The sequence below is a fragment of the Cryptomeria japonica genome, chromosome 3, assembly GCF_030272615.1.
Source record: "Cryptomeria japonica chromosome 3, Sugi_1.0, whole genome shotgun sequence".
Taxonomy (NCBI): Eukaryota; Viridiplantae; Streptophyta; class Pinopsida; order Cupressales; family Cupressaceae; genus Cryptomeria; species Cryptomeria japonica.
In genome coordinates this window covers 137417461-137443510 of record NC_081407.1, presented here as the reverse complement: position 1 = coordinate 137443510, position 26050 = coordinate 137417461, and the positions used below count along the sequence as shown (strand labels likewise).

The window sequence follows — 26050 nt, the reverse complement described above, 5'->3', positions numbered from 1 at the left end:
ATCTAAGTTAAATTTATGGATGTTCAAATTATCACCACGAACACCAATACCATCAAGGCAATGCATACTAATGGACATGCAATAATTGAAGTTAAGTTTAATTCTAAATTCCAGTTGACCACACAAGGCTATCCTACAATCAACAAAAAAGCTAGTGGTATGGATTAAATGGATTCCACACAAATGCATTTGATAACTCTCTTGTTCAATCTACAATACATGAAAGCAAATTCTAATCTAAATTCTATTATAAATTTTGGAGGCAATGAGAACCACAAATGCATACAAATCTAAGCAAAACCACAACACTTCAATGATTTATATTCAAATCTGTAGCATATAGACGACAATCCTCAAAAATCTCTCTTACAAATGAGAGGCAATGCGGTATATATGGAGTCTCAAATGAAATGAAGGGCCAAGATTCATTTAGAATCAAGGGCCAAGATCGTGGCAACACGACCCTAAATTTGCCCTAATTAGGGTTTACATCAAAAAAGGAATCACCAAAAGGTGAGCCTAGTCATCAAGTAAGGAATCTTTGAAGAGTCTGACCTGCATCCCTCTCTCTAGCAGCATATTCCAAGAATCTAGCCAAAATAGAATCAAACTCCATGGTAATGCTGGGTAAAGCTTCTTGCTGTGCATCAATCACATCCAATGCATCTGAGAAAGAATCAAGGACATTCACCCGATTTGGTGTAAGATTTTGCAAATTGTGGATGTGGATCAACAGGGAAACTAAATGATCGATCTGATTCTTCTTTAAAGAATCCAACTGATTGAAGTAAATAAACTTCATCTTTCCTCTCCATTCTTCTACGTGTAGACCGTTGGAAGCACTAACATCTACCCCTAACAACTCTTGGTCGAATGGAACACATTGTTGCCCAAACTGACATTCAACTGGACGGTGGGAGATCCTGGTTGCTCTTCATCTTCATTCGGTGGTGCTGTAGCATGTAACTCTTGATTATTCTCTAGAAAGATCTCTATATTGGAACATTGTTCGATCTCTTTCCTCTTTTTTGGCATATTAATCTCTTTCACTGATGAGGAACTCGTGGTGGATAAAGGAGTGCTAGACTTATGTTTTTTCTTCTTCGGTTGCCGACTAATGATCTCCTTAATCTTTGCTTGGGATTCTCCAGGCATACCTTTCCTTCGTTTGGGAGCATGACTCTCCTCATCTGCATGTATCCTTATATCTGTGGGTGTTCTTTCATCATCATGGAGAGAAAGATCCTCTTGTCTCATCTTCTCATAGGTAAAGGTGACGTTCATTTCTCTTAACTTGTTGACGTACTCGTCCACCCATTCCCTGGAGTAATCATTCACTTCTCTCATAAGCATATTCAAATCCACTACCTCTGGCTGTGTCCAACTAGGCAATAGGATAGGTTTGTTTACTTCATTTTCATATTGCGGATGAGTGTGATCATTGTCATCAACTATCTGATCTGGAATGGAGAAGAGCTCACACTACATCATGAAATCAACTGACATTTGGGACCACATCCTCTTCCTTACTGCGTGCTCATCCATGAGATTAGTCTAGTAATCCTCAATGTCCATCTTATTGTCTAAACCTTTCTCCCTTGATCTTCACAATATTCCTGAATGGATCAAATCAATCCCTGCTCTTATAAATCCCAAGGCAATAGAACTCAAGTTCTTCAATGATTGAACTCGCTGCAGCTGCGGTCTGACACACCTCTAAAGTCTTCCCTAATGCAATAGGGAGAGTTATCCCTATTATGTGCTTCTCCTTTTAGATAAAATCAAATTTCAGTAGTTGTCTGACCATAATTAGGATCGTTCCTGTTTGTAGGATACCTAGGAAGTTTGTAAGGTTTAGATATAAATCCTTGACTTCATAGGTATGTAAAGGTGGGAAATTTTATGTACCATGATCCATATTTCTCAATAAGTTTCGTTGCCTCCTTGGACAACCTTTTGTGGATCCCGCCTTGCAGTAGCCTTGTGATATACATGGTGAAAGCATCGTTCACCCTCCTATAGTGTTCAATTTTGTGCATATGAAGTTGTGGATAACATTCATAAAATCTGTATTGTCCTGGTCCGTTCTCGACTTCACCCTTGCATATGAGTCCTTTGTATACAACAAATCTAGCAAGCAAGTATACAAGGTAGGAAGCCATGTTGAACGTCTTGGTCTTCTCCACATTTCTCAATTGGAAGTCGAGATTGTCACTAATAATCTTGGCCCAGTTAATCACTGTTCCTTTTGATATGTCATGAATAAAATAGTACATCCAACCCTCAAACAAAGCTCCTTGAGGTGTCCTCATAACGAGATTGAGCAAGAATATCAAATCACTCTATTCATCCTCGAATTCCGTACATAGGAGCCTCTTGGGCATCTTAGAATGATGATGCCAAGGCTCAATGATCCACTCTTTCTTCACAATTGTCATGCACGCTTCCGCCTTTTTCAAAAACCTAGCTTCATATTCATCTTTAGTCTTCTCTCGCATGTCCGCATTCTTGGGGATTCCAAACGCTTCCACAATAGCATTCTCGACAAGATATGCAATCACAATCCCCTTAGGTGACTTGATCATCCGGGTAATAGGATCATTGTTCTTGGCACATTCCACAACAAGTTCATTGCGTTGTACAGGTGGTGGAAAGCCAGCCGCTTGGTATATGCCACCCTTCATGACACTAGCAGAAAGAGTAGAGGGAAGTTGATTCTTCAATCTGAACATTCTTTGCCGCGTCGGTTCCATGTCCGAGAATTCCATGTTTGTGTCTGCAATTTTCTTCCATTGGGATGCCAATTGAGAGTTCGGATAGAAGCCCTCTTGCACAACTCTCAGTTGTTCCTTCTTTGCAGTGATCCTGACTTTAGACATGGTACTTGTATGGAGCTCGAAGTCAAATATCATGGAAAAATAACTATTAAACAATGTGTTTTCAGAATTGTCTAAGTTCTGATTTTTATGATATTGACAAATTTAAGGACCTAAAATCAGAAATCCTAACAATATGCATCACAAATTCTGAAAAACAACATAGAATTTGATCAAAATAGGGTGTAAAACCTTCATAAAACCCTCATTTTCAGACCTGTATAAGGTCTGATCATGAAAAATTAAGTCTGAAGACAAGCTGGTATACTCAGAAAATGACAAAAATGAGGTCCAAAAGTATACAAGTCTGAATAAACTTGGGAAAAGGTGTGCGAAGTTCTGATTTTCTGAGAACAATGCCTGAATACACCTCACAAGGTCTGAAAATGGCCTTCAAAAGTCTGTAGACACTCTGCAAATGATAAAAAATCAGTGACATGGCAGTGAAGAGCACACAGTTATACTGAGAGGGGGGGTGAATCAGTATAATGAAACTTTTCAATTCAATATTTTATATGATAGAATCAATCACTAAAAATAATTTTGCATATGAACACAATAACACAAAGATTTAAGTGGAAACCCAATGTGGGAGAAAACCACTGAAAATGAATGGTATATATTTATGTTCTTTTACAATTTTGTGAGCACCAACCCACTGGAAGCACCAACTCCCTAACTCTGTTTTGTGAGCACCAACCCACTGGAAGCACCAACCCCCGAACTCTGTTTTGTGAGCACCAACCCACTGGAAGCACCAACTCTCTCTGCTGAAATTGTGAGCACCAACTCACTCTTCACAAATCTAATTTTTCATCTTGAACATGTTGCTGTAACAATGGATGATGGACAATGGTAACACTCTTTAAATCTGCATACACATCTTCATACAAATATGTCACAATTTCTTTCTTAAATTTCCTGTAAGCTGATCATAAATCTGCCTTACTCTTCATTTCAAATCTGCATGTGCTAAGTTTATATATCTGCTATTATATTCTAAACTTATGCTCTTTTAGGACTGATTATTCATGTTTCTCTTTGCACACCTCTTACTTCACCTACATGAGGTATACTTTCAAAAATCCACAGTTTTATACAAAGTATATATATCCAGCATATCAACATCTTTCTCAAAGCATTTTTAAAATTTCATATATATATGTGCTAGTTCCACCGGTTGCAAACCAACATGACTTTTAGTTTGAAAAGTCATATCCTTCAATATTTCAATAACTTCTTTTTGTTAAATTCTATTAATAAATTTTTTACGGGAGTATTTGTTTGCCAAACACTTTTGTTTATATTAATATACTCTTATGCCACTATACCTTAGACAATACTTTTCATAATAAACAAACCACCGAACTTAATGAAGCCCGATAATATGTATTGTAAAAATAAGGTATGTAATTTATTTACGATATTATTTTCTCCCAGCCAGTATTAAGTAAGTTCTGCAAGACACAAAGTTTAATAATTTTTGCTGTCGAGATTTATTTTTCACTTTTAATTTTGCCGCTCCATATCTATCTCCGCTTTAATTAATTTAAAGTGTGCTGCCGATAATATTGTTCAATATATTAACGCTCATGAGGTGCCGTAAAAAATACTTGGTTAATACATCCGCCATCAAAACATTTTTTCGCTTTAATAAACTTGCTGCTATATTAATATATTTGCCGATAATTATAAAGTCTTTCCATATTATATATCGGGTAATAAATATATCGGATTATTTATAAAGTCTTTCCATTAATAGTTTTCATTTGATTTCTATTTTTGCCTTCAGATAATGATATAGATACGAACCATGCTCACTGTAATCTTTTGCTTTATCGTGCTGATTTGCCAGGAAACTTCCAAACCAACACCCGACTCTAGGATATATTTTAGATACTTCATTCTTTTTGTGATGTCATTTTAGATGTTTCCTGCTTTCAATTAATTTGACATCAATGACAATACTTGCATCAGGAAGTAGTCACAGCCATGTCACATGTTTACATTTGAATTGTTTTACCTCTCCAAGGTTGAAAATCACCACGCTTAGGCAGTAATATGCGGCTGGAAGTGAAAAATCAGTCTAAAGACAACTTTGCAAACTGAAGTTTTAGAGTGCAACAGGTATGGTGTCCACATGAAATGCCCCCAAACTCTCCAAAATTGATGCCCAAACAAAATCGCCTTAGCTGGAAATAGAGTTTCAAATCTGAAAATGAATTGTCCAGTCAATGATCAACAAATGGCACCCAACAATAGCATTAAAATAATCTCCAGATATGGTGCTAAATTTAGATATTCCTCATACACCAGCAATGGCTCCATACAACAATCTTGAAAATCGCCAAAAATGCAAAGTGATTAGCCACAGAAAAATCGCTGTAACTCTCCTATAATAATGGTGTCAAAATGACACTTGGGGAAAAATTGGCCAGATGGAACCTTCAATCTGCCTTCAATCAGCCACTTAACTGTCACATCAGCAACTTATATTATTATTTTAATGCTGTCTGGGCATATTTATACACATTTTCACTTTGATATTTCACCTCAAAAGCAATGTGGGATAAAAACTTGCCTTTTATATAGCCTGGGGGAAAATCGATTTGCCTTGGGATAATCCATTTTGTCATTAAATGTCTCTTGTTGATCATTAAATAATTTGTAACAAGGCAAAACAATTAAATGAAGGCACACCTTGCATTTATAATCTTTCACTTTCATTAAATTTCAGCCAACTGTGGAAAACCGATTCATATTGGGACAATAATTTTCATTAAATTTCACCACAACTCATCACAAGAGGCACTTGGGGAAAAACGACCCCCATCTGGACACATAAAATCACTTCATTTCATTCACCTTGTCCCAAAATTCCACCTTGGGGAAAATCAACTCTCATTAGGACACTTAGAATTCGTCATTTTACTTGCATTGTCTGGAAAAAAGCATCCTAGGGAAAAACGTGGGTCATCTGGACTCCTATATCATGTACATTTCATCACTTTTGTCCACACATCTCATTTTGGGGAAATTTAATCCCCATTTGGACACAAGAATTCCATTTATTTCACTAACTTTGTCCATAAATTGGCATTTGGGGAAAAACCACCCTTATCTGGACAAGGAATTTTATCCACACAAAACTTCGTCACACTTCACCTTTCGTCCCTAGGGAAATCCGCACTTCATCAGGACAAATTCCAACACAGTCAAATTCTTAGCCTTGTAGTGGAAAAACGTGGTCCATAAGGACTCAGTTGAGGACTCCTGGGAAAAATGCCCTTCATCAGGACACATAGTGGGGAAAATCATGCTCCATTGGGACAAAGTCCTAAAATGCAAGGGAAAAACGTCCTCCATCGGGACAAACTGATTTATAACCTTAATTTCATGTTTTCCATAAGGACTTTGATGATTTTCACACCAAATTGTCCAAACTTATCAAATTTCATTGTTTTGTATCGAGACGTTCATCATTTTAACTAGATTTTGAGTGGGAAAATTGGGATCTATTGGGACAATATGCAATTTTGACTTAACTTACCTACTAGGAGCAAGAAAATGACTCCTAAAGGAACTCTTTGATGCTCAAGCACAAAAATATCATTGACTTGCAACACTTAGGCATATTTACGCTCAAATTTAAAACTTGTTGCAACCTCAAGACAAAATTTAGGATCATATTAACAATGACATTCTTACATGTTTGATCCTATTCAAAATTCAAAACCCTAATTGTAAAGGAACTCTTTGATGCTCAAGCACAAAAATATCACCGACTTGCAACACTTAGGCATATTTATGCCCAAATTTAAAACTTGTTGCAACCTCAAGACAAAATGTAGGATCATATTAGCAATTTGACATTCTTACACGTTTGATCCTATTCAAAATTCAAAACCCTAATTGTACCTTAGGCATGATCACTTCAAAACTGAGACTCGGGCATTTAAAGCTCAAAATTTGCTACCTGACCGCCAAAACCGTAGACTAACACGATGCGAAAGCAGGAAAGAGGGGGGGTTCTTGTTTGCAATGGGGTGATGTGTGAAAAGGTCGCGACATGACCAACTACAAAGAAGCAAGAGTTCTAGGAACTTGATGATATGGTCAAGGCGATTGAGGCACGATTGGATAGGACCATTGAGAAGAAAGAGATGCTTGAGTGTGAGAATAGGAGACTTAAGGAGTACATTGAAGTGATAAATTCGCAAAGGCGTGATGATCTTGCTTTTGTCTCATGTATTGCTATTGATCGTGGATCCCCTTTCAACCATGAGGCGATGAGGAAGACATATCAGGAGGTTGGAAAATGGATTGAAGATGTTTCGAAGTTGGCGGATGATTTCCTAGCTCAATTTGTCCAAGCATTTGACAAGATAATGATTCTTATATTTAGGATGCAGTACTTGGAAGGAGTTTGGGAAGATTTCCAACCGGTGCAGGAGAAGACTATTCCTCGCTTCAGAGTGTTAAAGCGAATTCCAATGTCCACATTGATTCAGGAAGGAGTTATCTAGGTGGGCAATGTTTATGATTTCCATGGTTGGTATTGTTCCTTGGCCATGGGAAAGATTGCATATGATCATGCAAAACAAGAGTGCATAGAGATGGAAGGATCCGTTCAAGAAATACAATCCAAGATCCTTACATCCATTGATGAATTATTGGGACTACATGTCCATGCTTCTAGCAGTTTGAACTTGGAAGAGTTGAAGGAAAAGATGAAGTTTATTATCTTCAGTGAGTTGGAATCATGGAGGAAGAATCAACTATATGACTTGGTTTATCTCGTCAATCACATCAACAACTTGCAGAAGCTTATGTCGGATTGGGAGAGCATTTTTGATGCTGGTTTAGATGCCTTGGATGTGATGGATTTGCAGTAGGAAGGTCTATCTAGTGTTACGATGGAGGAACTCAACTCAGTCTTGGCTAGATTCGTTGAGTATGCATCTAGAGAGAGGGATACAAGCTGAAATCTTCTAAAATATTCCCTACTTGATGACTAGGCATCATCCCATTGGATCTCCTTTTTTTATTCCATTTTTGATGTAAACCCTAATTAGGGCAACATTAAGGTAGTTTTGGCATGATCTTGGCCTTTGATTCTAAATGAATCTTGACCATTCATTTCATTTGAGGCTCTATATAAACCCATTTGCCTCTCATTTGTAAGAGAGAATTTTGAGAATTGTCGTCTATATAATGCAAGTTTGAATACAAATCATTGAAGTTTGGTGGTTTTGTTTAGATTTTGTATGCATTTGTGGTTCTCATTGCCTCCAAATTTAAATTAGAATTTGTTTCAAGTATTTTAGATTGGATGAATTAAGTGTTGAATGCATTTGAATGAAATTCATTTATTCCATACCACTAGCTTCTTGCCTATTGTAAGTTTACTTTGTGTGGTCAACTTGAATTTGAATTGAACTTAACTTCAGTTATTGCATGTTCATTGGTATGCATTGCCTTGATGGTATTGATGTTGATGGTAGTAATTTGAACATCTATAAATTTACCTTAGATGATTGCACTAAGCACGTGTTGAATTGTTCTTCAATGGTGAAACCTTGCCTAGCTGAATTTCATTGAATCATTCATTGCCTCTTGCATTCTAGGTTAGATAGTCTTAGAATAGAATTTCTAAACCCTCATCCTTTTGCATTTTATTTGAAAATATTTGTTAGAATAGATCAAGCTCAAATTGCAAAATCATTCGAAACCATTGGCTAACCCATGTCCATTCATGATAACCTTGAATCATTTAGAACAATTGTGTCAGTCCCCAAGAGAAAACAGCAAATCACATCAGCCATTGAGTTACCCACATGTCAAGAACTGACTGTAGAAACCTTGGAATCGTCTTAGTTGATCAAATATTTAGCATCTGAAGTGATTTTGTTCAAGAGAGGGTAAAATACTTTGGTATTTTATTCTGTGTTCGATTGTGCCTAAAACACACATCAACAAATACCTGTATAGGAAAGACAAGCAGCCAAATTGGGATATCCAGTCTTGTTATTATTGAATTCACTTTTCAATTTTAGATTTTAGGACAAAACCCTTACATCCATTTGTGGTGATTCTATTCAAGGATCACATGGGTGCTTATTTTGGCAAGTATTATGGCTCATTTTGGCAAGCAAACTGCCCTATATTAGCAAATTAGCATTTTTTGCAAAGTCTTCAGAACAAATCAGCATATTCTTTAAACGTGTCCATCTCACATTAGTTGCACCTCAAGGGTTTATTTGCTGTGCTTGGTTTGACATTTTTAACAACTTTATTTGTGGCCCTAACACCCACTGTATGGTTCCTGACTGCTGTCGTACCTTCCTTTCATTGGTCGTATTGCTGCCCCTATGGTATTTGGCTGTTTCCAGCCCTTATTAGCATTATCACACCATATCTTGTTGATTTTGGCTGTTCTCAACCCTGTACCTCATTTGGCATATCTGTGCTGTTTGATTTGTTTTGTCATTGATGTCAAGAAGAGGTATGCAGATTCAGATTTGAGTTTAGAATTTGCCATGTGTGAAGCGTTTTGTTTTAAGTGGCTAAATGATGAAACATTTTTCTTCAAATGACATGATTTTCTTTTCAGATTTCTGCGAAGGTCGAAATTTAACCTTGTGTGTTTCAGTACTTTCAGATGACTGCGCTGACAATCATTCCTGTCAGAGCCGTTTTGCCTGCAGATGTAACAGCAGAGTTTATTATTTATCGCCTTCAGAACCTGTCGTAATAGAATGTTTTCAGAAATCATATTCTTTTCTCTTGGCGTTTTGAAGTTATGGTTTGTTCTAGATGTCGTTTCTTTTGGAGAAACGTTTGTGTGCTGAAGTGGATTTTTTTTAATGGAATCTTTTTTTTTTGTATGTGATGGTATTGAGTCTTTTGTTTTGGGTGCTGCTCAGCTGGCAATCTCAGGGATGTGTTTTGTAATGTTTATGACAGCTGACCTAGTAGGATTTGATGTCGTGTAAATTCTTCTGGTCTATGCGTTTTAAAAAACGTAACTCTTCTGTGCAGCTGTGAGGTATTTGGCAGAGACGTTGGATTCCTGTTTTTGAATATGGTCTTAGAGTCTGATAAAAAAATAATTTTCTTTTTGAAGTAAGACTCTACGAAAGGTGGTATGGTTTTCTTGAAAAAAATACGACTTCACTTCCATCTACTATCGGGCTGATTGATTGATATATTTAAAAACGGCTGGAAAGAAGTTGACGTGTGGCAAGGGGTGTGTTTTCTTTGTGTATAAATCTTACCGATTGCAAGAGTGGTTTTGATTTTTGTTAGGTGTGTTATTTAAAAAAAAGTGTATTAGCTGAACAGGATGCATGTTGGATGAATAAAAACGGGACAATGTGTGTTGAATAGGGGGATGGACAGCTTATTCTTCGATTTGAGATTGAAGAAAAAGTCTGAAGATAGAGATGGAGTTCGAATATTCTGAGAGATGCAGCAGTTTTACTGTAATATGAGGGTTTTATTCTGGATATACAGAGACTTGTAATCTTTGTTCAAAATGTGTTGAATCAGATGTCAAATGTCATGACTTTGGGATGAGCTTTATGAGTTTTATTTAAGTCTGAGTAAAACAGAGAAGAGAGCCTACAATTTCTTTCAATTTTTTTATTTTGGTCTCAGCGGTTTTTGAGTTTGTGCTTAGCTGAGATTGGTGTCTATGTATTGAGTCGTTGCTCTTAATGTGAGTTGGAGCTCACTTCTGTAAGAGGGTTGATGCCCAAATTCAATAATGATAATATTGTTCAATACCGTGGTTTTTTACCCAGTTGGGTTTTCCACGAGATAAATCTTGTGTAAATATGTCAGCTCTTTATTATGTCTCTAGTTAATTTTAAAAGTTATTGAGATACTGATTCACCTCCCCCGCCTCCCCCCCCCCTCTCAGCATCTCTGTTTTGATTTACATGTACAACAACTTGGCAACATTTCAACAACATTTTGTCTCATTATATAGGCTATACCACAACTTGTAAGTTGGCTGATTATATATATTCATTTATTGTTGCTGTTCTGTGGCCTAATTTATTGTCATCTCTTGTCATAATTCAACTTGGGTTTAATTACTAAATTTCATTAATTGTAGTACGGTGGATTGCCAAGTTGGTGACTTGTTTTAGATCTTAATTTGCTGTCATGGTAGCTGATATTGACCATTTAGTAGTGCTAACAATTAGATCTGATAGTATCCATTGATTTGGGGTTTCTAGGGTTTTATAATTGCTATTAATTCATTGTTATATGTTATTTAATGATTTGGTTTTACATAAGCCTGGTTGCTATGGTTCCAAATTAATTTCCTAATATTATATTTCCAAATCTGCATTAGAATTGGTTTTAGTTGTTTCCATTATTAATTTTTCAGTTTTTTGCATAATTAGAAATTGCAAAATACATATATAATTTCTAGGGTTCTCGATTGGGGACATTGCAAAATATAAACATTTTTGTGTCTTATCTGTATGGGAGTCCTTGTCAGTTTTCTTGAAAATTTAATACATATATGGGTAAACACATGTTCAGAATCATTTTCGAAGCCTGTTTATAAGTTAGAAGACGAGTTGTTTTCTTAGAAGAGCCAATTTCATGCACAAACTGTCAATTAGCCTTAATTACAACTTTGAATTATGCTATCATATGTTTTTGCAAAAGGCTGTATTGTCTTGTTGCATTTTGTTAATCTGTAACTCTTTGGTAGTAATAAAATACTGTCAACACTTCCTACTTTTTAGAGTCTTATATGTTGGCACTGTTTAGTTTCCAACACCACTGACATAATATATGTAATTTTGTAAATTGTTGTTCTCATTTTTCATGCATATAAATCTTTCTGACCTTTAATCTTATCGTTTGGTATATGTGTCCATTATGAAGGTAATCTGGCTGTGACTTATGTATCTCCTTAAAATCATCTAATTTTTTAATTTTCTATGACTTAGCCCCAATGAGGTTTTATTTATGTTTCTATGCGTAAACATATATTGTACTGTCAAATTTGTTTTTTCTTTGTGTTATGTCTTTCTGTTTTATCCTGACATACATGGCCATGGGAGATTGCAGACAAGTGATAACTCCTGTCTTGCCCATATCTTGGCGGCTATAGGCTATCTTTTTTCTGAGGTTGGTTTCTCCAGCAACTCCAGAAATTTTGATTCTGGTATCCCTCCTGGAGTTGATATCGAAACTGGATCTTCACTTGCAGTTCAGCAACAATTGCCAATATTGCTCAAAAGATGTCTCAATAGAGCAAGTGATTTGAAACTTATTCATCTTGTCATATTCAGCCGTCTTGCATTGGCAAAATTTGACTTGAAGGTATTCCTTTTAATTTTGCTATTGAATTTGTTTTATAAAATATTGTAGTTATATTGTGATGAAAGTTTGATTTTATTGTGATAAAATTATAAATATTGACAGATTTTCTTTTTTTTTTTGTCAGCTTCCATCCAAGTTTGTGTTTTGAGTTCAGATATAGGTTTACCAATTTTTGTTACCTGGGATTGGTATGGCTGGGATACAACTGCTTAAAATATATAAAAAAGCTATAATTTCTACGAAATGTACAAACTTAAATTTCAAAAACAATTTATTATTCAATGCCAAATGTTAAGGTAAGTAAAAACAGTTTATTGTTCAAAATACAGCAATGTTTAGTGTTCAATATGTACAACTAGACATGGAAACTAAATATAAACCATCATATTATTCTCCATTGGGAAAATCACATCATCCATTGGTTCATTAGAATGACAGGTTGTCCTAGTGACATTGCTGTTAGTAGCAGCACAATGCATGTCTTTTGTAGTATCCTCATGCCCCTCGTCATTCATTGCTCATCGAGACTGAGAAGAGTTGTGCAATAAAATAATCCAAGTTGGATTGCTTTGGAGCTACAGTACAATGCCACGTTGCTCCCTCCATGTACTTTACTTGATTTTGTGAGATTAGGCATAGGTTGGAAGTTCCCCACAGCTGTAGGAGGGCATCTTATTTTATTTAAGTTTTGCATGAAACATTTTAATGTTGATTTTCATCAAGGTCTGTAAGTGGTTTCAGTAGAAAAAGGTGTCTTCTATGCACTGTACTCGAGGAGTCTGTTACAAATAAAGAGCTAGATTTTATTAAAATAGGTGCCAGGGAGTTGCCAAAATTTAACAGAGATTTTCTTTGAAGTATACAAATGTTTCCTAGCCATCACTGTTTTCTTTTTTTTGACTACCACAACTATATGACAAACAAGGCAAAAGGATGCAAATATTGACCAATATGCATCTTGGAAAATCTTGTGTAGACTTATTTATTCATTTGTTTGTGAAACTTCTTTCAAATATTAAACAAATTAATTGGATTGATTAAATAAAAATTTACATCATGATTTATTGGATTCAACTGTGTAGTTTTGAGTCAATCTCAATATACCCATATTTCTTGAGTAATGGTTCACAAGAGCCCCTGTGAACATTCATGGTTATGAGAGATGGTTTCTTGCAAACCATTACTCACAAAATATGGATTGATTGATGACTTGAAACTATGCAGTTGAATTCCAATAAATCATCATTATATCTGCATTCTGAAAATAGATTTGTGTCTAGCACTAAATTTTTCTAAGTCTGTTTCCTATTCAACGAATGCACATCTATTTTAGGTTCAATTTCCAACTAGATAAGGAGTAGAAAGCTCCCTGGTAGATAAGAAGTGATCAATTTTTTTGTTGTCAATAACTTTCTCATGTGAGAATCTTAGGTTATGTAAGACATTCATACCCTGCTCCAAAATTTCCATTATAGGACAATGTTTTGTTGATTTGAAAGGTCAAATCAACTAAATGCTTCATTGTCTCCAAACTTATTATGTTTAGATCAAGAATCAGATTCAGCTAAGGTATTAGAATCATCTGGCCTTGCAAAGCAATCAAAGTTGGCTCTATAATGGAAACTTTGGTGCATGATACTTTTGAAAGACTTGTGAACATAACACAACTGAATTTTTTCACATGAGAAAGTTGTATTATACTATGAAGTTATGAACTATGCTCTGTGCAATGCAATGTAATCAGCAACATGAACATAAAGAATAAAAATCTATATTCTACATTTTTTGGGCTAAACTATCAATTTTATTTGCTTTCTATATCTCTATGTTATGGAAAAACAACAAATTTTTGTCCCTTTTTTTACATTTTTAATGTTTTATTTTTAAATCCGATTTTTTCAAATAATCTTATACTTATTGTTTGTCAATTTCTTCTTCTAAATATTTTTGCTGCTACAGTTGGAATACCCACTCTTCTGCCCTTTTAGCTGCCAATTGGTTGCATTCAACTAAGTAGATGGAGGATTATGTACCTCAGTTTTACTTATACATAATCAAATAAAAGATTATAAAAGGGTTGCCAAAGAAAGGTAAGAGTTAAAACTTAAAAAATTGAAAACATGTACCTGTGATAGAACTTGTACGGTAAGAGGTTGCAGGTAAATAGATCCTTGGGCTTGGAGATACCACCACATCTAAATGTTGTTGTATGTCTCTAACAGTACTAAGGTTGTGACTTGTTGAAGCTACACGTTTTCCAAACTTGGGCACAACTATTTCCAGTAAATTTAAAATAGGGAAGCGTTTGGTGAGTGCTTGTTTGCTAATTTCAACATCTTTGTATGGTGACAGACTCCTCAACAAAGAAAGCATCTTTGTGCTGTAATACATATTGTCAAAGGAAAAGCATGGTGTTGTAACATTGTGGGCATCTTGTTCCACCATTGAATAATAACTCTTTTCACTTGCTTGAAAGTACTTCAAAAGGCTTAGTTGCCATTATGGTTTTTTTTTTCTATCATGGAGAAAAAGATGTCATATGTTTTGCCCAAAAATGGTTAAAAACATCTACCTGTTATAGAATGTGTATGGCAAGAGGTTGCAGTTAATAGATCCTTGGGCATGGAGATACCACAATGTTTGAATGTTGTTGTATGTCTTTAACAGTACTAAGATTGTGACTTTTTGAAGCTACAAGGTTTCCAAATTCACCCACAACTATTTCCACTAAATTTAAAATAGGGAAGAGTTTAGTGAGTGCTTGTTTGTGTTGGTCGCTAACTTGAACATCTTTGTATGGTGACAGACTCCTCAACAAAGAAAGCATGGAGTTGTAACAATGTAGTCATCTTGTTCCACCATTCAATAACAACTCTTTTCACTTACTTGAAAATGCTTCAAAAGGCTTAGTCACCATTATGCTCTTTTTTTTTCTCTCATGGACACAAAGCTGTAAATATGTTTTGCCCAAACATAGCTGGTTTATGTCTGTGAATTTGGTCGTACTCATCATGGACTCAATGAAACTAAACACAATCCATAAAAGCTCATCAATCATTGTCGAAGAAGAGTGCTTGGATCTTTTGTGTTGTATCTATATTTGATTGCCTCTATACACTACAAAGGTTGCTAATTAGTATAGCACATAGTTTCTTTTGCACCTTCATAAGTGTCAAGATGATTATGTGCAAGGCAACTTGAGTCTTAAGCAATCAGACATGTTAAAAAAATTAAAACAAGTTAAAATACAATTGAAAACATCAATTTTGTTTTTCTGATTTAAAATTTAGCAACAATGTAGATAATGTAAAGTAAATATATAAATTAAAATCTAAAAATTGAAGTAAATAAAGAATAAAATATGAAGTATTTGGAAAGTTATCTTTACCAACCCAACTTTGAGAGGGATCTAAACATAGCTTGTGACATATGATGATAAGTCACAAGCATCTAAATCTCCCTAGCCTCAGTGTAGAGTTATTTCATCCACTTGATTCATGTATGCAGTTTTTGCAACATTAAGTTAAGTGTGTGAATGCTACACGGCGACCAAAAAATGTACTTGTATGTTGTCTCAATCAACAACCCCGAGACTTTTCAAATTTTAGTATTGTTTGTTATGACATAGATAGTATTCTAAACCCTGGTCACTTAAATGAACTCTATGAGTATGTTGGCAATGAATTTGCATTCTTTAGCTGCCCGTCAGAATAGTCTAAAAAATGTCCTCTTTCTGATTTGACCCACAGCATTGAGTTTGCTGGTAATTTAATAGGTTAGTCCCAATTGAGTCCCTATCAGAAGTTAGAAAGGAGCCTTTCAGTTAGAGTAGGGTGACTGAGTCTTCCTGTTGATGTGGCTTGGTTCGTGAAGGTAATGTTGACGTGGCTGAAATCGCGGAACTACGACTCCATCCGGCCAACGCAGAATAGAATGCTACAAGGAATCCCTAATGCTGTTTTAAATTGATCAATGGGGGACAACCTCAAGGTTTCGATTGTTAGGTCTTGACTGCAAGATAGCTCAACTGTTGATGTGTTTTGCTGGAAACACAAAGGGGACTTACAGTTAGACGGAATTGGTTTCGCACAGGTTCCCTAAGATCTTATAGTTTGATTTCATCTGATTTACGTTTAACATGATGCTGCTTTAGCTTGACTAGCGGGTTTAAAGAAAAGGGAAAAAAGGGGATAAGGATAGAGAGTAATAAGAACAACTAGCTAACTTAACTAAGACAACATATTGAGACACATAGACGGAAATCTTAAAATAACCAGAAATTACTCTGCCAACAAATGAGCACAACTAGGTAAAAACGAGTGCAATCATCTAGGAACTTTAAATTTTCAAATTGCTGAATACAAATGCTGAACTTTCACACCCATTCATTCAAATTTAACAACCGAACTTAGCATAAAATTGGGCTCAGACTAACCATACAAAGGGAATAACAATCAGTTATTTCTTAATGGTATGAACCAAGATTTCCATCAAATATATATCTAAACAAACTGTCTGAAAATTAAATACATTTGCAGAAATTTAAAAAAGGGGTGGAGAAGAGGACCATGCACTCACAGTAAAATGACATAGCTTTAACATCCATTAAAATTTGTATTAATTCTGCCAGAGCTTTTGCAACAATCTTTAACTTTCTACCTCAAATAAAGGAGAAACCAACTCCTTTATATAAAGTTTTCAAAATGGATGAATGGCCAAGATTAAACTTAAACGAGTGGGCCGGATTCATCTCTTAAAACAAGGCTGCCCATACCCATAAATGGGAAGCAAAATATCAACACCAACCATAAAGTAACTAATAACTACCAACTACCAAACATAAAGCTGCTCCAAAAAGTGCACTTGCAGGGAGCTCAAAATTTACAATGACTTTGGTAGAAAGAAACTTTATAGTTGAAAAAGTGCACTTAAAATCTGAAAGAAACAGATATTTTCAGGAAAGCACTTTTTCCTTCCCCGAGGTAGACTCTTTTTCCACAAATTCGACCTTGTCGTGCAAGTGCTCTCCCCAGATATCCCGATCCGCTGCACGTTCTACCCAAACGTAGTCCTGGAATCTTAGGCACAACTCGAACAATTGCTGGAGGTATAGGAGGATTAAACATTTTATACTGAATACCCTCTAGGAGGCTACCTACATTCTCTAGCTCTTCTCTCCAATATAATTTATGATCCTCAAAATACAATATATCTGCCTGTAGCCCACTAGCAAATTCCAGGTCCTCCATGGAGTAGGTGACTTTGGTTTTCAGCCTGTCCTCCCACTATGGTTGTACCTCATTATCTATCATGCTACTCTTCCAGCCAGGGACCATTGATCTGAGGATCTTTTCACCAAGATCCTTCATGTTTGACAAAAGGTCATCGCACTTATCTTGCATTTTGTTGATATTAGCCTTCATGTCGTTTTTCATGCTGAGAATCCAATACCACTCTTTGAAGGTATGGACATCATAGGGATCTAGGATAATATGTAGTGTGGGGATCTGAGTGTAGGTCCACAATAGAGCCCTTATGAGGGGCAATGCCTTGGCAATCGCTTCATGACCTTTATAACATTCTTTCCTCAGCTTACACATTTTGATAAGAGTAGATTCCCTATGGAAAACCATTTCTCGCACATCTTTGAAGATTTGCTCTTCCTTCTTCTTAATGCCTTGAATCCATTCCCTGATGGCCTTGGCGGTATCACGCACTCTGTCAAATTCAGTTGTAGTCTTTTGTGATAACGTGAATGGGAGAACATGGGATTCAGGAGCATGCTGCAATGGTCTCAAAAGGTGATCTATGTACCCTTCAGCTTGCTTAGAACGAGCCTGGTACATATCTCTCTCAATGGTCATTTCGTCCAGCTGTCTGAACATATTCTACACAGAATCCCTGAATTCTTCCCTCTCCTGCTCTTTGGTTGCTCGCCCTATGGGGATGGTCGTGATGTTGTAATCAACTATTGCAATCTGATCCACTGGTTTGTCTGCTGGTGGGGTAGCAATATGAATCATGCGGTTCCTTTGCTCGTCTTGGGTAATCCTGGAGTAAGTCTTCGGCCTTTTCCTGCCTTTGGATTTTATTTCTCCTATTCGAGAGAAGATATCCTCCAGGTTAATTGGTGGCTTGACAACTACTTTCCGCTGTGTACGAGCAATTAACCAGTCCTGAGGGATGGTCTGCCCCGATGTAATTGCCAGATCCTCACTCTATTCTTTGGAGGCCTCAGTTGACTCGCTGCCTATCTGTAATTGATCAGGCATAGGAGGAATGGGTGCAGTATCCAATCCCTCACTCACGACTGAGTTCTCTCCCACCTCACTGAGCAATTGCTGGGTATCCTCTTGTAATGGTTGCTCTTCATTTCTGCTGGGTTCTTGAGTCTCATCCCCTTTGTGCTCTCCCTCAACAGTGGTGTCATCTTTGTTGCCGCTATTCGGTTGCAACTCATGTCTGCTCTCTTCCGTGAGCTCATGTTTACTAGTCCCTTGATCAGGTGCAATCTCTCCCTCCTTGACCTGATTTCCAGGTTCATCCAAGCCAATGATCCTCACCTCTGCTTCTTGCTCATTTTGTGTTTGAGGATTATTTGCCTCGAATGCAGCAGGATCACTTTGTGAAGGTGGAGTGGGTATGTAATCGAGTTCAACCACATCATCCTCTGAACTGGGGTCCCTAGATGACAAAGTAACCTCTAGCCTCCTGATTGGGATCTTTTCTCTCCTTGTTCTTTTTGATGTTCGAGTCCTTCTATTGGCCCTTGCTTTCTTTCTCTTCTTTTCAGGTTTCTCAACCTCTTCCTTTGGCGCGCTTGAGGTTCCTTCGTCCTCTGAAGACTCGGAATCGAGACTACCCATTAAATTGTATGTGAATTGGGTCCCTTGATTGGTCAGTCTCTCAATTTGTTGGGATAACCAGTTATCTGTGTACCTTCTTCGAGCTTCCATGACTGCCTCAAAATTTGTGATTGGGTCCTGAGTCCAATCAGTGGCTGGCGGGAGGTCTTTGATTGCTTCGAATTCTCGGACTTGCAAGCAATTTCCATAGTCCGTCACCTGATTTGGGACCTGGCGGTACTCGTAAAGCCACATTTGTTGAACACTCAACCTAGAATATTCCCGCCGACGGACTTCAAAGTCATCAGAACAATTGCTTCAATAGTCCTCTATCGACGCCTTGGACCTGTAATGCTTGCCCTAGGCCCTCTTTGCCAATTTATCATGATCAAAGCATTTCCTAGGGAAATGTTCCTGTAAGCAATACGATGCCAATTCAGCAAATGACTCTTCAACTTGCACCGAATTTTTGAAGTGTGCATCAAGATTACCCAAAATCATGGGGAAGGTGAACCCCGATTGCTTTTTGTCTGAGTAAGCTGCCTACTGGGTGTGCTTGTCTTGCTACCTCCACGGAGACTACTTTGTCTGATGGATAGTGCGGAAGCCGGAATGGTGTTCCCTCAAAGCCTGCTATTCTAATGTAGGTGAATCTGGGGAATTGGGTGAACCATGCACTGTATTTCCGGATCAGGGTGATAGCCTGTTTTGACAGCCTTATATGCAATCTTCCTTGCATTAATCTAACCAGGCGCATTGTAAATGCATCATTAACATGCTCATACTGATCAATTGCGTATGCGATGCTATTCTTTTCTCTTTGGGAAATATCATAGTAATGTAGCTGAGGGTAGCAGTCATATACCTTCACCTGATTCGGCATGTTCCCAATCTCACCTTTCTTAATTAATCTCGTCATCGATTGGTGTCGAGCAAACATGTAGACCAAGTAGGAAGTCGTGGCAAAGTACTTTTTTTCTTTAAGCTCAACCAATTGTGTATGAATATTGTCGTTGATGATCTGAGCCCAGTCGAACTTAGACTTCCCAGCGAAGACTTGCTCAGTGAAGTAGAACATCCATTTCTCAAAGAGATTGGATTGAGGAAATCCCATGACCGGCTGAGTAGGGTAACCATATCACCATACTCATTGTGAAAATCGCTTCTGGGGGTCTTTTTACTGATTGTAGTACTTGGGGGGTCTTCTCTCCTTGAACCATTATTCATTTATCAATGTTTTGCACTTAGCAGGATTCATGTCATAAACAACCTGAGCCTCATCGATAGTTGTGGCAATGGGATCATCTAGAAATGGGATATCAAATGCTTCCCCAAGGGCTTCAGGTGTGAAGTCAGTTAGTACCATCCCCTTCAACACCACTAATATGGTTTTTGGCTGATAATGCTTAGCAACCTCAACCACTAATTCATAATTTTGCACGATCGGATGGAAACCAGCTGCCTGAGCAATACCATTCTCCATCATCCGTCTGGGCTTGCCATAGGCGTTCGGAGAGTACTCTGTTCTTGAAATCCTGGATATCAATATGGCCTAGGTCCGTGTCTCTTATGTTTTCCCACACACTGTGGACCTTTGACTCTCTAACTCCTCCTTGGTACTGGTACCTCATTTTTTCGACCTTGCGGGGAATGTCAGCTTTGGAAATCCGGGATGTTCCAATTGCGCCAGGTGCCTTTGAGGACTCAACTGCCGATTTAGGCATCTATCTTGCACAACCGGACATGGATTACGAGACGAGATTAAGGTAACAAAAATGGGCTAGCAAAACCAGAAGACGACGTTAGCGTTAGATTGATGACCGAGGTAATCGAAATTTGAAAATATTGCTAAAACACGACATTTAAACAATTTAAATTTGATCGTTTGGAAAGTTACGAAAGTTCTGGCCTGTGATTCAGCGTTTAAATGTTTTGATAATTGAAAGCTGATTGCTCGTGAAAATGCACTTGGAAAAGAGTGTTTTGTGTTTTTAGTTTAGACTTGAATTTTCCAAGATTTCTTTGAGTCCGAAATTTCAGTCTAAAGGCCGATTTTGCTAGTTGGTTGTTGTGGCATGTTATGATGATATTTTCTTAAATTATAACCTTCAAAGTTTTCACTCTTTCACTTACACTCTAACCCTAGGCTAACTATTATGACCATTTTGTTCAAATTTCAATCATTTGAAGGAGAAATCCACACTTACCTGGCAATTTCGGTTTTGAATGACTTTGCCCAATATATTTCTCCTGCGTGACTAGGAATCTGGAACGATCTTCGGCCAAGAGGATGATTTGGTGAATTTGAAACTTCTTTTATGCGATTTTCCTTGGAGATTTTCGTCTTGATCGCGTGACTTGGAGATCCTAAATTCAGCGCGAATGATTCTCGACTTAACTGAAGGTTTTGCACAATTTCAAGCTCTATTGTTCTTCGGCCTTCAAGTCGATTTTGTGGACTTCGGCGGAATGAAGTTTTAATGCGCGATTTAATATTTTCTTTAGTTTCGGCCCTTCTGGAAGTGTCTTGATGGATTCAAATGCCCTTGAATCGAACTTCGGGGTAACTGATGATTTTGGAAGTTTTTGCGTTTTCGGCCTTGGAGGTTATTTTGCGAGATTTAGACTTTCGTTTTCATTTTCAGCCTACAAATCGACTTTGCAAGCCCTTGGAAGAAAAATCGCAAGTTTGGAGCTTTGATTTTTCAACCTCTGAGTCAGCTTTGGCGATCTCATTAACTTTATAGCTCAAAAGCCTATATTGCGAGATTTCATTTGTTTGCGGCTAAAAAGCCATTTTCGCAAACTTAGGAATTCCTTGATGTTTTTAGCCAAATGAGCCGTTTTGAGAGCTATTGTTATTTTCCGGCCTTCACAGACCTTTTGCACGAATTTGATCTTTGGGGTGAATTTTGGGCTAAGAGGTGACTTTGTGAGATTTCGTGCCATTAAGGTTTTCAGTCAATTTCGGCCTGGAAGCCGATTTTGCAGGGCTTAAGTTTATTTCGTCCTTTTGAAAAAAAAATTCGGGATTTTGTCTTTGTTCGTTCCTGTTGACGTGGCTAAAATCGCGAAACCTGGACTCCATCCAACCAACGCAGAATAGAATGTACTCGTTGAGTATCCTATCCTCTCTTGAGATATGGAAATTCCTAATGCTGTTTTTAATTGATCAATGGGGACGACCTCAAGGTTTTGATTGTCAGGTCTTGACTGCAGGATAGCTCAACGATCGATGTGATTTCCTGGGAGCTCAAGGGGACTTAGGTTTTGCAACAAGGTGGTCTGCTATGATTCTCAGACTGCGAAATAAAATCAAAAGGGAAGGGTTTAGGAGACCTAAAGACAAGGATGATAACAGTTGATGCAGCGGGTAGACAGATTTCGATAAACCAGTTCTCGTTTTGCTAGAGACACCCTCACAACTAGACAAGAACGGTGCAAGCTCCAGGGGATGAAGGATTTTCAGACCGGAGACACTCGTTTTAGGCACCCAATTCTGGCGCAGCCTAAAGACGAACACCTGCGGTTGAACTAAGCACAGTTTGGGTTCAGATTAACCATGCATGGTGATGACCTACAATCAGCAGACCCCCAATCTTATGAACCAGAAATGCATCAAATACCCCTCTACACTTCACCATTAAAATCCCTACACTCTAAAATTAACCAGCTGAAAGAAAACATGCAAACAGACTAAAACAAAGACAACGAACACCATATTTCAATGTTCATATATTTGCTTCAGCTGCCATTACAACAATTTCTGCAGCATCTCTATGCTATTCCTAAAATCGAACCCGTTCTAACTCCAAAATCTAACTATCTAACCCTTGACAAAAGAAAGGCCTCCTGCCTTTTATAGATTTACAATTTGAAGCGGTGGCCAGGATGGACTGTATCCAAAGGTTGCAACTTGCCTTCCAAAAGCTGACAACTTTAACCCATGCCCACTCAATTCCTAGTTATCTATCCAACCACTATCTCAACTGCCTACCACTATTTGGCTTTACTTTGGGTCTATCCGGTAGTTGGACATAACTGACCTGTGTCCCCTCTGTTTTAAAATTTCCTGTGCGGGACCCACAGGCAGTTTTACAATAAAACAATTTTAGTTCTTAAAACTGAATTCCTGGATTAATTCTGTTGACGTGGCTAAAATCGTGGAACTCCAACTTCATCTGACCAACGTAGAATATAATTCTAAGTATCCTATCCTCTCTTGAGATAAGGAAATCCCTAATGCTGTTTTAATTTAATCAATGGGGGATGACCTCAAGGTTTTGGTTGTCAGGTCTTGACTGCAGGATAGCTCAGCGGTTGATGTGTTTTGCTGGAAACACAAAGGGGACTTACGGTTAGACGGAATTGGTTTCGCACAGGCTCTCTAAATTCTTATAGTCTTATTTCATCTGATTTGCTTTTAACTTGATGCTACTTCAGCTTGACTAGCGGGTTTTTAAAAAAAAAGGAATAAGGATAAAGAGTAATAAGAACAACTAGCTAACTTAACTAAGACAACATATTTGAACATAGACGGAAATCTTAAAATAACCAGAAATTACTTTGCCAGCTAATTAGCACAACTAGGTAAAAACCAGTGCAATCATCTAGGAACTTTGAATTTTCAAGCTGCTAAATACAAATGCTGGACTCTTACACCCATTCATTCAAATCTCACAACCGAACTTAGCACAAAATTGGGCTTAGACTAACCATGCAGAGGGAATAACAATCAATTATTTCCTAATAGTTGAAGTTAAGCTTACTCAAATTTCCAGTTGTCCATACAAGGTACACTTACTAGCGACAAGAGGCTAGTGGTATGGATTAAGGATTCCACACAAATAAATTCAACAAATCTTTCACTCAATCTAACACACAGGAAAATAAATTATAATCTAAAATTCTAATCTAACTTGGAGGAATTGAGAACTATGAATCTAAACACAACACTTGAAGAGCAAAATCACCAGCAATTGAACAATGATTATGATTCAAATAGCTGCAACATATACCAACAATTCTACAAAAACTCTCTTACGAATGAGAGACAAGGAGGCATATATAGAGTGTCTTACAAAATGGATGGCCAAGATTGATACAAGATCAACGACCAAGATCATGCCAACAAAACCCTAGAATTGCCCTAATTAGGGTTTACATAAAAAATAGTGCCACCTACATATGGCCCAATAAAAAGATACCTAGTCATCAAATAGGGAATCTTCTAGAAGATTCCTCCCTGCATCTCTCTCTCTCCTAGCATACTCCAAGAATCTAGTCAATACTGAATCTAACTCCTCCATGGAAATGCTAGGCAAGGTATCTTGCTGTAAATCAATCACGGCCAGTGAATCCGAGCAAGCATCCAAAGTGTTCTCGCAATCTGGCATGAGCTTCTGCAAACTATGAACATGAATCAACAAAGAAACCAAGCTGTCTATCTAACTCTTCTTCAAAGAGTCCAACTGGCAAAAATACATAAATTTTATCTTGTCTCTTAATTCGGCTAAGTGTAAACCACTAGCATCACTAACATCAACACCCAATAATTCCTCAATCGAGGCAAGGATCTTCATCTGAATGCCCTGAATCAACCCTTCCATCACCATACAACTCGATTGGGCGTTCTCATAAGTTGATTTCTTCATGGCTAATGAACAATACCAACCATGGAAATCGTATCTGTATCCACTGTGCACAATGTTCTCGTTGACCAAGGTGGAATTAGGAATCTTCTTCGAAGCCTGGAGGCGTGGAATAGTCTTCTCTTGAATAGGCCGAAATTCTTCCCAAACTCCCTCCAAATACTGGATTCTAAATACGACCTCCGTTGTCCTATCATATGCATGGACAAACTGAGTAAGGAAATCATTTGCTTGCTTTCTTGTACTCTCAATCCACTTTTCCACCTCCGAGAGTGTATCTCTCGCTGCCTCATAGTGTGAATGTATTCCATGGTCAACTGCAATAGGGGAAATAAGGGTGGGATTTTCACATCTTATCCCTGCAATATACTCTCTAAGTCTGATATTCTCTTCTCTGTACCTTTCTTTCTCCCCAATCTCTTTGTCTAACCTTGCATTGATTGCCTTGAGGTTTTCACCAATCTACTGAAATTCTTGCTCTTTGGATGTATGGCCAAGGGCAACTGAAGTGATCTGGAAATTCATAGGAGTAGCAATGTTCGTTGTCACGCTTGCAATAAGAACAACAATCTGCGCAATCCGCATTCCTGTCTCATCTCTAGCTATGTGCGACAAAATCTCCACTCTCTTGGGTTCTTTCTCCTTAGCACTCCTAGCTAGGTAGTTATCAATGTCATGAATAGGCTGTACCTCTATCATTTTTTACTTTTCTCCATACTTCTCATTAGGCAATCAAGATTAGCGGCCCTCTCCATGCCATCATCAAGACACATTTCTCGATCAAGTCCTCTCAATGCCGAGATAACATCATCATCATCATCAGGATTATTCCTCGCCAAATCATATATCTCATTTTCCAAACTAACTTCCAAAAGGACAGTAGGGGATCTTGACTGATCATCATTTTCATTTGGAGGTGCAGATGTTGCTGTGGCATGTAACTCCTGAATATTCCCTGGTAGTATCACTGTGTTGGAACATTGCTGGGTTTCCTTGTTCTGCTCTGTTACTTCAATCACTTTAATTGATGAGACACTGAGAGGTGGTGAAGGAATGATAGGTGGAGGAATGATAGTCTTCTGTTTCTTCTTCACCTCCTCAATCTTCTTCCCTCTGGCCTTGACTTCTCCTAGCGTGTTCTTCTTTCTCTTGGGAGCTTGACTCTGCTCGTCTGCATAAATCCTGACATTACTGATAGTCCTCTGATCATCTTCGGAAGTAGACTTTTCCGGCTTCATCTTTTCATAAGTGAAGGGAACATCCATATCAACTAACTTATTCATCTGTATATCTACCCCATGCACGGGAGAAACTCAAGACCTCTCTC

At 37.6% G+C, this 26050-nt stretch overlaps 1 protein-coding gene across 2 annotated transcripts in view; it reads left to right on the top strand.

The window, feature by feature from the left end:
* The window catches only part of LOC131027329 (anaphase-promoting complex subunit 5), a 213210-nt gene that overhangs the window by 94093 nt on the left and 93067 nt on the right, over positions 1–26050 (top strand). For both annotated transcript variants that reach the window (XM_057957347.2, XM_057957346.2), the window contains exon 10: positions 11973–12227. In XM_057957347.2, coding sequence (XP_057813330.2) covers positions 11973–12227 — 255 coding nt within the window. The remainder of the gene's footprint in view (positions 1–11972; positions 12228–26050) is intronic.